The sequence below is a fragment of the Formica exsecta genome, unplaced genomic scaffold (genome assembly GCF_003651465.1).
Source record: "Formica exsecta isolate Colony F162 unplaced genomic scaffold, ASM365146v1 scaffold247, whole genome shotgun sequence".
Taxonomy (NCBI): Eukaryota; Metazoa; Arthropoda; class Insecta; order Hymenoptera; family Formicidae; genus Formica; species Formica exsecta.
The window spans coordinates 219,563-236,501 of NW_021849743.1; the positions used below are offsets into that span (position 1 = coordinate 219,563).

At 33.7% G+C, this 16,939-nt stretch overlaps 2 protein-coding genes across 4 annotated transcripts in view; one reads left to right on the top strand and one right to left on the bottom strand.

Moving 5' to 3' along the window:
- The first annotated feature begins 657 nt into the window (after positions 1 to 657).
- On the top strand, positions 658 to 6,889 carry LOC115236219 (DDB1- and CUL4-associated factor 12). 2 transcript variants are annotated; one of them, XM_029808522.1, is made up of 7 exons: positions 658 to 1,399; positions 1,491 to 1,946; positions 2,046 to 2,276; positions 2,563 to 2,847; positions 2,942 to 3,107; positions 3,473 to 3,630; positions 4,483 to 6,889. In XM_029808522.1, the coding sequence occupies exons 1-6, from the start codon at positions 1,314 to 1,316 to the stop codon at positions 3,626 to 3,628; spliced, it is 1,380 nt and encodes a 459-aa protein (XP_029664382.1). In that variant the 5' UTR covers positions 658 to 1,313; the 3' UTR covers positions 3,629 to 3,630; positions 4,483 to 6,889. The 2 variants fall into 2 exon arrangements, with proteins under 2 accessions (XP_029664382.1, XP_029664381.1); XM_029808521.1 differs by having other exon boundaries at positions 3,473 to 6,889.
- A 1,316-nt stretch (positions 6,890 to 8,205) lies between these two features.
- LOC115236221 (tumor necrosis factor alpha-induced protein 8-like protein) overlaps positions 8,206 to 16,939 on the bottom strand; it is a 20,977-nt gene continuing 12,243 nt past the window's right edge. The window contains exons 2-5 of one of the 2 annotated variants that reach the window (XM_029808526.1): positions 10,939 to 11,017; positions 10,715 to 10,838; positions 9,766 to 10,052; positions 8,206 to 9,145 (exon numbers count right to left, since the gene is read on the bottom strand). In XM_029808526.1, the coding sequence (XP_029664386.1) occupies positions 8,792 to 9,145; positions 9,766 to 10,052; positions 10,715 to 10,724 (651 nt within the window). In that variant the 5' untranslated portion in view covers positions 10,725 to 10,838; positions 10,939 to 11,017 and the 3' untranslated portion in view covers positions 8,206 to 8,791. The remainder of the gene's footprint in view (positions 9,146 to 9,765; positions 10,053 to 10,714; positions 10,839 to 10,938; positions 11,018 to 16,939) is intronic. The other variant, XM_029808525.1, reaches the window with a different exon arrangement.

The window sequence follows — 16,939 nt, forward strand, 5'->3', positions numbered from 1 at the left end:
AATCGCGCTTGCTATTCATTACTCAATCCAGAGATGTCATTTTTGTCAAAGAAAATGTCTGGGCGATAAAAATGTACAAAGACTAAGAAAAATACCTACATACACGTAAAGCAAAACATAATAATACAGAAAAAAAATTTTTTTTGTCCCTTTTGTCATATATTCGTTATTTTATATTTTTCTAGTCATTGTCAGAATTTATCTTACTGTTAGTAAGGCACTAATTTTTATTTTACATTGTCTCGCGGAATATTGTTATCAATTCTCTGCTAAAGTTTTCAATTGTATCATTATTATATGATACAATTACATACAAATATTCTATGATAATACTTTTAAAAGTTTAAAAAGTTTAATTCAAAAGAAAAAAGGTTTTGTATAAAAAATAAATAAGATTATATATTATATTACAAACATATTTTTAAAGATCTCTATTGATTATTTTAGATCGAAAGCCACTCTCAACATGCCTGGTAAAAATGTGTCTTGTAACAGCCTCTACTTACACACTGTTGTTATTTAAATAAAATATTTTATATTTTAAATTTTTACATTGGGTTATGAGAGAATTTATATTTGATTTATTATAACAAATAAAAGTCAGTCAATTACTTTTAAAGAAATTTATAAACTTGCATGAAACAGCTGGGGATTAATTTATAAAACATTTTATTAATTTGTGTTTATCCTAGAGATAAAAATGTATAAAGTCTATATCAAGAAAAAGATTCAATTGATGATATAAATATAACTATCAATGATTAATATTTAATTTCAAAGTCAAGAACTTGTTATCAGAAGCAGTTTAGCCCCCTTAGTGCAGCAAGTTTCAAGCTTGAGAGGGTCTATTGTGTCTCATCATTTTATTAGTTACTCATCTTTCCTCGAAATAAGAAGCAAACTTTTCATGAGTTCTCTCTTCTTTTCTCTGAAGTTTTTAAATATTTTTAAACATATTACAAGAGATTTGAAAGTGAATCTATTGATTAGATCTTAGCGATATAAGCTGCCAAAATTTTATAAATAAATAAACATTTGGATATAAAGAAAGAAAGAGAAAGAGAGATAAAGAAGAAAAGGAAAGACGCCAAAAGTAACTAATAGCTGGTAAGAGACTGCTTATACGTAGAGATATTGTTCAAGTTGTACATTGCCAATATCATTTTTTAAATTTATGTTTTCACATAAATGATCACTTTCAGTATCGTTCTTAAGTTTGTTAATAAGACTTTCCTGTTCAATAATAATACTCAGTGTTCCTTGCAAGTTGCCTGAATAATTATAAAGTCTCCGTTAAATTTTTAATTACTATAATGGCTGAGACACAAAGAATGACTGTGTATGGAAGACATCCTCCATGTGCCAGTAATAGCAGGTTGGAGGAGCGTCGGGCTAAGAGGTAAATATATTAAGTACAGAGTAAAATATATTATATAATGTATCAATTTTAATATACCTTGTACAAGCATCAATTCTTCGTTTTTTTGCAGATTGGCGTTGCGACACGAGAGAAATCGAAAGCCGGATAAACCGGATGATTTTGTGTGCTACGAATCTAGTGATGATGAAGCGGAGACAGTGACCGAAGGCAAGCAATTCCTGAGAACGTCGTTCAACTTCGTCGATTACGTGCGCGCACGCGAAACAAACACGCGCGAAGTGCGAAAAATCAATCAGGAATACGGTTCCCGACATATACTGACACACGATCTATTCAAGGAGTACTCGGTCAGCTTGAACAATATGAATAAAGTGTTCTGTTCGCAATGGTTAAGTGACAGACAAGTGGTATTTGGTACAAAGTGCAATAAGCTCATGGTATATGATGTGGCGACGCAGAAGCTAGATCAGATTCCGTCTCTTCACGGAAGACAGCTTAGCCCGGGCGGCAATGTTATGCCCGAGCAGCAATGCGGCATTCATTCCGTTCAAATTAATCCCTCGAGGTAATTTCATTTGCCTTTTCATTCTTACGTCATGCGCGAAAAGAAGATTCAATTTCACAAATCTATGGAAATTGATCCATGTGTTTCTCTTTCTTGTAGAACTCTTTTATCCACCGGAGCGAGAAATAGTAATGAAATAGCGATATATAGATTACCGACTTTGGATCCGGTTTGCGTCGGCGAGAGCGGTCATAGGGATTGGGTGTTTGACATGTGTTGGCTCGACGATGAATTTTTAGTGTCGGGTTCTAGGGACACGAAAATGGCACTGTGGCGTATTGATAGTGATCTTGCTGAAGCACCTGACAAAGCAGATGTGCCTACACACAGGTAAAATAGAATGTAATATTAAGATCAAGATATCAATTTTGTAACATTTCTTGTAGCTATGTTAGAATTATAAAACGAAAAATCATGTAATTTTTTTTTTTTCTTTTTTTTTTTCGTCTAATAGCTGAAAAGTCAAGATTCTTAAAAGAAGATAAAAATAATTTTTTATTAATTCTTATTAATTATTAATGTTGATTATTAATGTCAATGTAATTTTTTAATTAGTAATTAACTTAGTTATTAACAATTAGTAATTTCTAGTAATCTTATTATCTACTGTTTATAGATTGATTCAGGCTGTCTGTGTAAAGGAATGCAAGTCTGCTCAGAAGGTACGCGCGCTGGCGTTTAATAAAGCATACAAGGAAATCGCAGCATTGACGCTCAATAGCTTTATACATATCTGGTCGGCCGAATCCTTCAAACAGAAAATATCCAGAAAACTGCCAGCCTGCCAGGAAAATGTTTGTCTTGCAGTACAAGACGATGGTGTTTATGCAATTGGATGTAGATCTTATACTCTTCTTCTGGATGCACGTACTTTGCAACCAATTAAAAAGATACCTTCAAGGTAAATAAAGTTTTTTTTCCTCTTTCTCCCGATGTATTCTAGCTTTGCTTAATAATACTCGATATATTTATAAATCTTAAATTTGTTGATACAGATACAGCGGTTGTGGTATTAGATCAGCAAGTTTTCAAGGTTCTGTTCTAACTATCGGAACTGGTCTAGGAATGCTTATGTTTTATGATGTCAGAGCTCAGAAATATCTAGAATCTTCTATAAACTCTAATAGGACTGTTGTATTAAAAGCTTCAAAAGGATATGTGGTAAGTTTTATGTTATCTAATACAGTGATTCATTCGTTCACATTGACAATTCATTTTATATAATTACATTCTACAGTCAATCAATATATTGTGAGATTGAGATGTGCTTTATTTGACCATCACAATCTCCAAAACAACTTTAGCTTAAGTTTTTGAATCACTGTATATATCTATGATGTGTCTACAAAGCTATGTATCATCATGGGAAAATATTAACAATAGTAACAAAAGAATCATATCTGTCAGAATGTTTTTGGAATCACGCCAATCTTAAATTTAATATTCTATTGCGTTTTGTAGACACCTCATGTAATGTATTATATGCATTATTATAAAACGATTTTTTTCATTCTTTGAAATATCAGTTTCCTGATGAAGAATATATCGATGGCTTTCAAAATGTGAAATATACACCTGCTATCTATACCCACTGTTATGACGCATCGGGTACCCGGCTATTTACGGCAGGTGGTCCATTGCCCGCGAATCTGTACGGCAACTATGCAGGATTATGGCAATGAAGGTATAAGATTAAACGAATTAAATTAGTACGATAATTGCTAAATTAAATAATATTAAGAACATAAGTTGTATGTATGTCGTGAAAGGCTAGATTGCTTGATTATTTCACAATTTGGTTATATGTGTTTAATATTTCTTTAATGTTTTCGAAAGGATGCGCCCGAAAAGACGGTAAATTGGTTTTTTCATTTGTATTTTTGAATTATGCAATTTGTTAAGTTTTATTTTCTTTTTTTCAAAATATATTTAATCCAACATTGCACGAAACTCGCAAATAAAGACAATAATATATTACGTTATAGTAATTTCACGATTAAATCACGATCCAGATCTAAAGGAATCAATTCATCTTTTCTGATCTCTTGTAAAAGAAAAATATCCAATCGGAAAAATATAACGCTATTATCCTTTATGTTTTAATAATGTGATAATTCGCGGTATGTGAACAATTAATTTACAATTTACAAATTTATATATTTCGCGACTATAATAAATATTTATTTATAAATCGAAAAGAAATCAACGCTGGTCGCTATTTTATTATGTGCGAATGATAATTTAAGAATAATACCAATATTACATTTAGATATTATTATGAAATTAAGCCACACATCTTTGCGCGCTCCATTTCGATATTTTGTGTTAGTATGGTGTAATTGTGGAAATATTCATATTATTTTAATAATATTAAAAGAGCCCTATAAATTTGATGACTTTATGAAAAAAAAAGATTAATTTAAAAAAATCACTAGTTGTGAATGTAATTTTTCGGAGTTGATTGTGGAATATGTCGCGTTTAATAAACAATTGCGTTTATGGATATTTAACTCTCCTACTTTTCATTTCAATACAGGGCAACATTGACAGATGGACTAAAGTACTACTAAAATTCAATATACCATAATTATATGTTTGAAATTATCAAAAAAATATTTGTAAAAGGCTGCGATTAAATTATTTTGGAATGTTTGTACTCGTGGAAGCAGCGCTTATCATCGAATTTCTCTTGTCGGATCTTTTCTCTCTAGCCCGAGTCTGATAAAGCAAATGTATTAAGTGGCGTGTGAAATTTTATGTTGTTAAATAAGCGAAATTGTGATTTCCTCATGCAAATATTATAATACAACATGTATATGTATGCATTGTTACAATTCTCCGAGTGTTAATTATAATGCAGTTAGAGTTGAGTCGCTATCATAAAAATTTCTTGAGAGAAAATTTATAGATTTATTCCTAATTTATAATTTAAAATGAAATATGTGTGTGTGCATGTCTTTAAAGTGATACAAGAGAGTGAAAAGAATGATTCAACGAACATTATAACGATGAATATTAAGTTTTATCAAATACAAACATTATCGAGTTGTGTGTGTGATGTTGAAACATCGGCCTCATACACAAGAAACAACAATACACAATGAACTCTTTCTAACACGTGAACTTATTTTATAGGTATAATAATACCAATAAAATTTTTATCCGCATATAAATCTATCTCATGTCATTGCTATATGACATTGCAAAGTAATCCCGACTGTGAAATCTGCAGTTTTTTATTTACTATATATTAACTGTATGTCCGACAAAGAGCGTCATTTAGTAAAATAATAGTTTAAAAAAAGGAACAATTTATAAACTATATTAATAGCACAATTATCTCCTAGGAATATTTTCATTTCCTAAAAATATATTTTATATTCATTTGTCTCTATCATAGACTTAATCGCGAATTAGTCATATTTTACTTTCTTTATTAGTGTTTGAAGTTTAGCGTGACTGTTCAAGTTTGACCAAGTTTGTTGCCGAGCGTGTTGCCAGCTTTTGACACGGCGTTCCGCCCTCTTAGAGAATGTTATCGATTACGAAACTCGTGCATTTAACAACAAAAGATGTCGCATGCATAATCTATGATTGTATAAATGCCGTGCTTGTGTGTGCAATCGAGAGAGAAAGAGAGCATTTGTCTTTACTATACACGCATGTACCATATATATATCCCCATCTCGTTTCATCCAAGTATCTTGTAATGGTAACGTTAGTCGATAGAATTCGACGATTTTAAGTCGAACAAGCTCAAACTCGATTCAGGTAGTAAGGCTCCCTCGGTTCAGCGATGTAAATGCTGCATATAATGCGGTGTACTTAAACGCGAGATAAGATTTATCCATTAAATCGTCAAATGATAACACGTCGCGAATGCATGTGTTAAACCATCATATACTACATAACGAACGAATATATGTTAACAGTTTATATATTTCCGATCTGCACACCCACATATATATATATATATATATATATATATATATTTGTAAGAAATTATGAGTTGTTAACATGAAATAATTACGGAGTCTTGCGCGATACTACGTAAGGTAAATTAATGTGTGCATTGTATCCAATAGCTCTGTAGTCTCTCAGAGATACGCGCTCATCTCTCTATATAAAATGTAAACGATTCGGTAAACATACGTATACATGTAGTATTGGGGGATATGAAGCCGCACCGAGACATTTATTTCGTCAAGAAGAGAGATAAAGAGAGGGAGAGAGAGAGAGAGAGAGAGAGAGAGAAAGAACCGTCATTATGATATAATCGCGAAGAATACTAGCGCATTACACTCTATATGTGTGTGCGTTCATAATATATATACTTAGAAATATTTAAATACAATATTTTGATATCCTTGGCGGATTAAAATATTGTATGCAAAAGTTCATAAGTATTTCATATTTGGTGACGCGCAGGTATTTAACATTCGATATTTTCGACCGAAATGTTCACAGCATCTCTAATAGCCTATTTTTATAAACGAGCAATAGTTAACGGATAGCTTTTCCGGAGATCTTCTTTAGCATCGTTTCATATCCAGAGATTGTTTGGAAATATATAAGAATGCACACAAATCTTCAAACTGCTGCCACTCTCTCGATATATATCTCATTTCATAAAAAATAATAGACAAATAATAAATGAATGTACGGTTTTATACTTAAAACATGAGAACACATATTTATACGGTGTATCGATGACGCGTTCCGAATCTTTCAGTTGCGTCATCTTAATAATAGCTCCCATTGTAACCATAAACATGTGTGGCAGAGTTTGTGAATTTTGATAATTTACCATGACACGAGGATACCTTTGCACGCGCGCTACGAAAACGAATGGCGAAAACGGCGGATGAACTATATCATTGTAACTTTATATATTTGTGCGACTTCGTATATCTATGTAAATAAATATACCAAGCTCTTGAGACTGACACATGTCTCGCGTTGATCTCATTCTCTTTTCTTCGAAGTCGCAGAGCGCAATAAATACACGACTGATGTTTGTTAATAATATATTAATGGCATAGTATTCGTACATTTTTAATATTGACAATCATCACAAATAACGTGTAAAGTGGGTGTATACCGCGTACAAAAGGCGCAAAAAGTCGATAAAATTCTCTATATTTTCTTCTACGCTATATCCTACGCTAATAATCATCAGGATCGCGAGTCAAATCAGATATGTGGGAATTGTTTCTTTAGTCGAGTGTTTTGTTACGAATGCGCACGTACAAAGCGTTCAATAGTGGACTGCGTCGATCGCGACAAGCATCTCGCGCCTTTCGCAACGTGCTCGTTTGTACATGGTTCAACGTTCTGCTATCAAAGAGAAATAATAATATTGTGAAACGAAAAGACATGAAAGTTAGAACAAAAAATTGAAAGACCTATATTATAGACGGCGCGGTACAATCTAACTTATTTATAAAATATCCAAAAGGGCTTATGGCTATTAGCACATCTTTTAACATTATAAAACTATAACTCTTTTCAAAAATATATATTAAATAATTAATTAAATATATATAACGCTAATTTTTTAAGAGAATCGATCTCGTTTCAGTAGTAAATTTATCTAAACGCGAAATCATAGGAATGGGAGATTACGAGAGGATACCGGTGTGTCGCACGTCCATCGTTGATTTTCAGCTCGAGAAGGGTAATCCTTTGTTCACGCAATCCATTACTGCAGACGACGTCGATCGTCGTTACAGGGTTTAAAACAGGAGAGACGGACAAATGTGCTTTACACGTGCACGTTGATACTTGACGATCAATCAATGGACTTTTGTAAATTTCGCGAAAGCATCGCTGATTAAGATCCATTAAGATCCATTAAGATCCATCGTATTACAACACAGTCGTGATACGCGGTGAATGCAAATCGTCGCTGCTTCTGCAGCAGGATTTTTAGCTTCGCGACAGAGGATATCTTACAAAATTGCAAACTGGGGTCTACTCCAAGTTCGATTCTAGCGAATTTTTCATCGCGTTGATATTTTTGTAAAGACCGTATAATGTTGCAATCGCATTATATATAGTCTCGTTACGAATAGAATTCCCCAATTAAAATTACGACAAAATTATTGAATCTAAAACAAAGGTAACTTCATACGTAATAATTAACTGAGATAGGATATAAAGATAATATTTTGCATTTTAAGACATTCTAATTAGGCTATACAAAGAAATTGTATGATCTTTTCGACTATAATAACAACGTATAATAACAAAATAACGAAGGCAAATAGAAGTATTGTTGAATATTGAGAATCGCGTTAGCATTGAATTTTAGAGAAAATGTGCGACAATTTCATCTTCTATGTCATCTTATTAACTAAGCTAATTATATCCCTTTTTGGTACGGATTGCCGATTTTATTCTGCACATAAATATATGTATATTATACGTCAATTATACGTAACGCAGGTGTGACTGTGTCCTTAAAATATAAGCGGAGTATTAGACAATTATTGCATAAATCAGTGAGCGAGTGGTCCGCGCTGAGTAGCTCGATCCGGCTACTTGTTAGTGGGGATGGTATGTCGCGAGCAAGAAACACATTGTTTTTAATCTATCGCTACGAAAAACTATACTGTCATCACACTGAAAGTATACAACACGTTTGTCCGTTTGTTGTGAAACAAAGTGCGACGAAGCGTGCATGTATCAATGTATCCACCTCTCCTTCATTCGCCTTCATCGATGAATCTCGTCATCGATCACGATCGTGAAACCGTCGTTGCCGAAGGAGGCGGTCATCGGATCACGATTGTCGATCGTCGATCCGCTTCTGTCAAAATCGCGCAAATATCGTCCTTGAAGAATCAAAGCCGTCTGGCGTCCAACGCCTTGTTGAGATCACTGACTAGCATGCCGAGGACGGGTCTGTGTTCGGAGTCGTATCGGAATACCGAGTCCAAGAATTTCGGATATACCAGGAAGTCGAATACCTGGTCGCAACGTTGCAACGACTTGTCCGTAAGATGCGGCTTTATCAGTTCTTGCACCAACGATCGGCAACGTTCCAACGAGCCTATCAGGTACTCTTGATCGTAACTGTAGTCAACCTCGTAGAACGACACGACCGTCATCGCCACCGTTCCCAGAGCCTCCCGAAGCTCGTCCAGCTTCACGGCGTCATTCGGACGGAATTGATGACTGCGTTGCACGAGCCCGATCTACCATGTTTTATAAATGAATTTACACAGCTTACCGATTTTATTTATACAGCTATAATTTTAGCTCAATAAAAACTTACATTGTATAAATAAATACAAAATTAATTATATAATTAATTTATATTAGAATTAGAATTATAAAATACTATCATTATGAAGCATACATATATATATGTATAATGATAGCAATATATTATTCTGCAACAAGAAGTTGCATTCAATAATAATTCAACTTGAAATGTTTAAAAATTCATAATTTTGTTATCCAAATAAAAAGAGATAAAATTTGTAAATGATATATATAATTTCTTCATTAAAACAAATGTATCTATTATTATCTCATATATGTATATATGAATAATGCGAATATTAATTTTTAATTATTGTGCACCTTTTAGTTTTATTGAATATTCTCTCAATTATTTTAAATTCAAATTGCGCTTCCATTTTTTTCAGTATATTTTAGTTGAAAAAGATATTTAACTTAAATATAAAGATTATACTATAAAGTAAATACGCAGCTTCTCTCGTAAAGTCTTACTTAAATCTGCTCTCCAAATTCGCGGAATATATCATAAGAAAGAAGAAATTAAAGCTTTGATTCTAAAGGGTTTTTATACCTTAATGGACAATTTGACGATATTCTTGAGAACCTTCTCGGGTTCCTTCTTGTCCAAGTGCGGATTACTCTTGGCGATATTCTCCATCAGCTTGTAAAGATTATCAAGCAACGACGTCGTGGCATCGTCGATGAAGAGCGATCGGCCGGCACCGGTGGATACTATGCGACCCAGAAGCTTTTTCTGGGCGCGCAGCCCTAAATCGCGAGTGCGACTTCCGGTTCCGCCACCGGTTGTATACGATCCGCCGCCGCCGCCATTTCCGATTGTATTCGCCGACTGCATCACTGCAATATTTTCGCACAGTAAACGACTGCGGCACGTACATTGTGAGCATTGACCCGCATTCTCCTTTTTGTTTAGCACTAAACGCGACCGTGCAATCTCGAATTTTATTTCCCCGATTCGAAACCATTCTCGCGTCCGATAGAAACTTTTAATATAATATATTATTAATAACACAAATTTTATCTCTATGTCAATCATATACTGCGTTTATGTTGTTTTGTATTTAACACTAGAAATGTGAGAAAAACTAATCTTTCCCAACTTAAAAATTTCATTTTCATTGATCTGCGATATAAATTTTGTATATTGGAAATTATATATTTATAAAATTAAAAAATAATATTTATATATAATATAATCGCACGTTTAACGCAACTGTAACGCCTTAATCATCGCTAAATATGCGGTGAAAAAGCGGGTCACATCCTTCCCCCTCAAATCTGCGGTTTAATAATTCATTCTGAGCGACGGAACAAAAGAATTGTACGGTCGAATGTGGCACAAAAGTAGAAAGTTTAAAGAACTTATTGTTAGAAAGACGAAACGTTATAATTCCAGCTTCTCGAGAACAGCGGGAAAGCGTCTTATCTCAAGCATCGGCTACAACGATGTTCTCGATCGTGTATACGTTATTGTGCGTGTTTTCGTACGATGAACTCACCGTCAAACATCGGTAGACCACTGTTTCCTCTGGATCGTGATAGTGGGATGGAAAATTAAATAAAGAAGCGGCGAGAGGGCTGTGCGTGTGTGAATAATGGTCCGGCAAACTCAGGCAAACGTAACTAAAATAACCAAGGGTTAAATGACAAATCGTTGGCGTTACACAAATGTCGCGGGTTCATAGATGTGTACGAGACACGACAAACGACGTATCTTTTCTACCTTGATTGCAGTCGGTGACGGCCACTAAGTGATAGAGCAACCAGCTCTGCAATTCCATCACGGCCGTGCCCCACGCCACCTGCAAAAAGTGTCAAGAGAAATTTATGAGAATGTCTGGAAATATCTATAAATGCATATGAAATGTGTTATAATGCAAAAAATTCAACGCAGAAACATTGCATTGAATTTTTACAAAGTTATGAAAAATTTTTATTAAAATTTCCATTGTGGAGAATTTATTCCGAAAGTTATTTGAATAATAATGATGATAATAATAATGAGATATTACAAAAAAAATATATGATATGTATAAATTAAAATTTCCGTTTTTTGCCCTTTTTAGAAAAAGCATTATAATTGGAGAGATAGAAAGAGAGAAAGAGAGAGAGAGAGAGAGAGAGAGAGAGAGAAAGAGAAAGAGAGAGAAAGAGTGAATGTCAATATAACATAATCTTATATACATTTACTATTACACAGGCCCCACCATAAGAAAATTTTTCAAAAAAAGTAAAGTAATAAAAATATTTGCCATTTTCTATTCTAAACAATAGTTATTGAGATATAAGGGTTTAGAAAGTTAGCTACATTTAGACGCTTTGCTTGTCTCGTATGAGTTGTGCACATATTTAGTGATCACGCATTTTTTTAAGCATTCATTGATGTTATCAAAAAATTATCGCGCTTTACGCGATATATTGATCATTAATTGTCAATATACATTATGTAACGAATAAAGTAAATCTATAAATCATCAAAATTATATACATCTTTAATATTGCAGAGAAATATTCAGATTATAACTTGTATTAAAACGCGATAACAGTATAATCATATAGAAGTATTATTATTATTAATTCGCGCGAATAATTAACTCCCGCGATTGATGACTCGTAAACATACCAAGGCGACGACTATCTTATCAAAACAAATATTTCGCGCTATTTACATATTTCAAGTACAATAGCAATCAAAATGGCAAATATGAAATTATAAATTATTGTTTTATTCCGAGTTTGCGGACGATATATATTTCTTCAAATAGGCCTAGAATTAAATATTCATCACTACACGCTTTGGCTTTCTCATCGGTTTGGACATATCGATTTGCTAATTATTTTCGGCGAATGAAAAATCACGAGTCGTAAAATCGAGTAAATCGAGTAACGAAAAGCCGTGATATATCGACTGTAATTTATGACATTTATGAATAATTGATTTAAAATTAAAGGAACAGAATACTTTGTATGTGCTTACTTTAAATATTTCATGGTTTTAACGTATTAATTGTCACACGGTATTTGATGTTCGTTTCTTGCGGCGGCATGTATAGTGCATTATTTTTTACAAGCTGAGTATGAAATAAAGTCGCAATAAAATATAAAGTGTGCCTCGTGTGCGATTAATATCAATTTTAATCAAGTATTATGTAAAATGTCGCGCAATCATAATTAATCATATTTTCGCGAGTGAGTGATGTGTGAGTGCCATGAAGGACCACTAACAATAAGGATAAAATAAGAAAGAAGAGAACAAGAAGGAGAAGGAGACCCGGGGGAGTAATCAGGCGACGGCGGAGCAATCACGAGATAAGCAATTTATAATTGGGTTCATTTATCATTTGTAAAATTAATTATTCGCTTATCTTCGCGATTCATTTTGCATCATTGTGTAATATAATGCGTATAAAATATTCTAAGTCTTTTATTTTGAAATATATATATTTAAAATATTTAATAAAACATTTTTTTNNNAAAACATTTTTTTAATATAAAAATAATAATTTTATATGAATGTATCCAAAATATTTAGATATTCAGCATTGCTTCAGATTTTTTTAGATTTTTAAAATTTTTTTAAATTGCCTATGAAAACGAATATTATATAAGAATTGAATTTCTATTTTATACTTTTATTAAATATTTGTTTGAAGAGACAAATAAAAATTTTATTGTATGCAATATTTTTTCAATTATTAATTATTTTGGATATTGCTTTATATAGTTTGGATATATTGGTATTTTTTATAAATAAACATTGTGTTCTACAATTCCGCCATTGCGCGTCGTACTTGCGAGTGCGACATTACTTTTTATCTTAATCAAGATAATGGATTTGCGAATATTATAACACAAATATCAGTTTGTAAAAATTTGAATTTGATATGCAATAATGCAGCAGTTAATATTCTACATTATTTATTCTTATAAATCACTTGAAAGATATATACACATATATAAGGTATTAAAAATATAATTGTCACTTAAAAATTTCCTTCGACTAAATTTCTTCACAGAAATGTTTTATAGAGATAATAATAAGATGATGATAATGTTGAAAGTAGATGAGAAATCTGTGCGATTTTTCCATCCGTGCAATTTCACATAACGGTTTATTATCGTGAAACAAAGCAACCACTATATTATCCGAAATGCGCAGACACGCGCGCACACACACATATACACACACACACACCCAACGAGTTATCCCATTCTTCTACTCTTCATCCCAAAACCAGTCGAGACAAAATTAATTATGCTTCCAAAGATTATAACTACCAAAGATATGAATCAATTCGCGTTTTTGTAATTTACTCGAATTTATACTTATAATAAAAAAAAAAAAAAAAAAAAATATATCGTTTGCATTTACGTGCCTCGTAAATATTCTCATAAATATGCCACGGTCTTTTACCAATGTTACCTTGGCATCAAAAGAGACTTTCAGAAAACAGCTTCGAGGATACTGTCTGTTTTTTATGTGAAATCTTTAAAAAAAAAATATGACATCGTTCTAAATATAAATCCGCCTATAAATACACATAAAAAATATTTTAAAAGGTTAATGAAGGCGTACTCGATCGCGAAATTTTGCGCCTTTATAGACGTAACTGAAATATTTTTCACGAACTCTTGGATTCGCGCGACGAGCGTGGCGCGTGTAATCGAGAGCCCCTCTACCTTATTCGTACAATTCGTCTTAACGATCCTAACGCTGAAAATGAAATGTAATGCGAGCCGACGACATCCGTGTGGCACGCTATCATTGCTTATACATACACATGCGTTCATGGGGGCGCAGTATAAGACCTCTACCTTTGGCAGTTGGATCGATTTGTAAGGAGCGTCAAGGCGAGCCAGAGACTCTCATTCACCTTTGAACGATAAAACAAGCGGTCGATTAATCGATTCAAATTCGAGTGATTCGTGTGGAATCGACCTTCCGAAAATTTTAGATCACGTTGTTGCAATATTATAGAGTTCTCTTTTAAGTGTACCAAGAAAAAAAATCGGGGGATAAAAAAACAGTATATAGTGAGACAAGTGTAAGTAAAGGAGCGAGTCATCAGAAAAAGAGAGAGAGAGGGGGGGAGGGGGGAGGATCAAATGTAAATTTTATCTTAGAAAATACATCTTAATAGCTACGCTATTCAATTTTTCACGCATTATATCTGTGTGAACTCTGCGATCGAAATATTATTTATAATATTTTATTATATGTAACCTCGTGATATACATCTTTCTGTTTGCTATATGGAAATGTTATTCCAATTTTAAATGTAAAATAAAACTTTCAATTTCTTTTTTTTGATCTTATTTTCTCATGAGAAATTCGATTAAGCTTGTCTGTTGGATACTCTTGCAGGAAACCGCAATCGTAACATTATCAGACAGATTCTTTCGTTATTCAATTCTTATTTATTTTTTAGCAATGATCGAAACAAAACGGTGAATATAATGTAAGATAATATGTACAGACCAAAGACAAAATAATAGATAATAGTATACTTAATTATAGTATAAATCAAACACTGAAAAAATGAAAAAAGGGAAAGGATTCGATTCCGTATTTTGTTTCTATTATCGAAATTCTTGGTTAATATCGTCAATTCGGTTCCACTTGAATAAATCACGTGATTTCTCTCGAGTTTTACTCGTGGCGGAGTCGCAGAAATGATGCGTGAGAGCGCGTTATGAATGATCGATCGCCGGACACTTTCGCGCTCTCTCTTTCTCCTCTTTCATCGTCAAGTCCGTCAACGATTCGTCGGGGGTTTCTGGCACCTGTGCGTTATGCTCATTCAAACGCCGTCTCGAAATAGCCGATCGTTTGTCGAATTGTGCAATTTCTTTGGAAAAATAGGAGAATGAAAATTCTCTGCGAACGCGACATTTCGCACACGCGGCGGATTATCAATTGTACGACGAAATGGAGAAATGAATTTTTCCACCAATGATTTATATGAGTTATCGGCAAATATATCAAATAATAAATATGTACTGGTTTATCAAATTCTCGATAAAAACATACGACGAGATATATATGTTTCCTTATTTTTAGCGAAGAAAAGGAAAAACATAAATCGCCGCCGAAATTTATCGTGGTTTTATAGAGAACTTGACTGCGTATTCGAGTTTAAGAAACATCGCTATTTTCTTTATCTCTTAATCATTGACGAGCAAAAAAATCAGCGCGTCCGGTTATTTCGCGATATAAAATAATTAACTGAAATAAATTGGAGTCTTTCTTTAGAGATAGCTATTTTTCTTTCCTGCATACATCTTTCAAGACCGTCCATCAGGTGGCTTGTCTTCGGAATATTCGATCGCCAGCTATAAATAAACACGTGTATCTCGCCTGATTGATTCGATTTACCTTCTCCCTACCACAGCCAACCTGATTCGATATGTACATGTGAGCTTTCCGTGAAACATGGCATTTCACAAGGATCCTAGTCACTTCATGAAAACCGGTTGGATGCGACTTGAATCTTCACGAAACAATGTTGTATTTGCAATACAACAACTTCTAAAGTAGTGTGCAAAAATTCACAAATATATTCTTTCAAATCAATTCTTTCTTCCCGTAAAAGCGCGTATATTACATTAATCAATCTTATTTTAATTATCGCAAAATTGACGATTGATAAATTTGATAATTTTTCATCATTTCTAATTTTTTAAGTAATACTCTTAGCGCAAACTTTTCTCATCGGATAACAGATTTTATAATTTTATCTTTTATATAATATAATAATAAATAATATACTAAAATCATAAAAAAATGAATGTGAATAACGTTGACGTATATATAAGATACGCATGTCAATTTATTTATAAGCGCTCCACAAATATTTCTTTACCGTTTGGATTTATTCAATCTCTCCAAAAAGGATGAAAAGATATCGCTACAGCACGCGGAAATGATTGCTGCATCTATTCCCGACAATGGAAACGCATTGATTGAACAACGGATACATTCTCTCATGTCCACGGTATCAAAATTGCGCTTATCGAAATTACGGTGGTTTGAGAGTGCCTGTGCAATATCGGCACTCGGCAAACTCTCTCTTTCTCTCTCTCTCTATCTATCTCTCTCGGTGACTGCCGCGAAACAATGCCTCCGTAAACTACTAGCTGGTACGGGCAAACGTAATTATCGGTTCTCTATACGCGTGCGAGCGTCCTGAATTTCGTGGTGTATGTGACTCGATACAATTTGTCTCTCTCTCTCTCTCTCGTTCTCTTTTCTCGTACCGGACAGAGTTTATAACATGTACGTCAACGACGGGTTAAACGTTTTACGTTGATATCATTGCAGTGACGATGAGCTATGCTTGTAATAGTAAAGATCTTCGCAAAGAGAGAGAGAGAGAGAGAGACTCGTTTGTAAATTATTTCGCTTCTTTCATGATACACGTGTTGAGCACGCGTACCAATACAAGCACAAATACGCAGATGTACGAGGCGCAACGCATACGCGTGCATTTTCTTAACGATACGGTAAGAATATCGGTGTGCACGGTTTACGGCCATGAGTTTCCGCGGGCGGACCTGTGCGGGGTCCGTCATTTCTAAAATTAGTCGCCAACATTATCTACCTCCCATTATCGCGACAACACGTCGAAGGACGACGCGTGCGACCAACAATCAACATTTTCCGATATCCGTAAATTTAGCTCGATCGTTTAACGGGAAACGTCGCTCGCCGGTGCGACGATCGG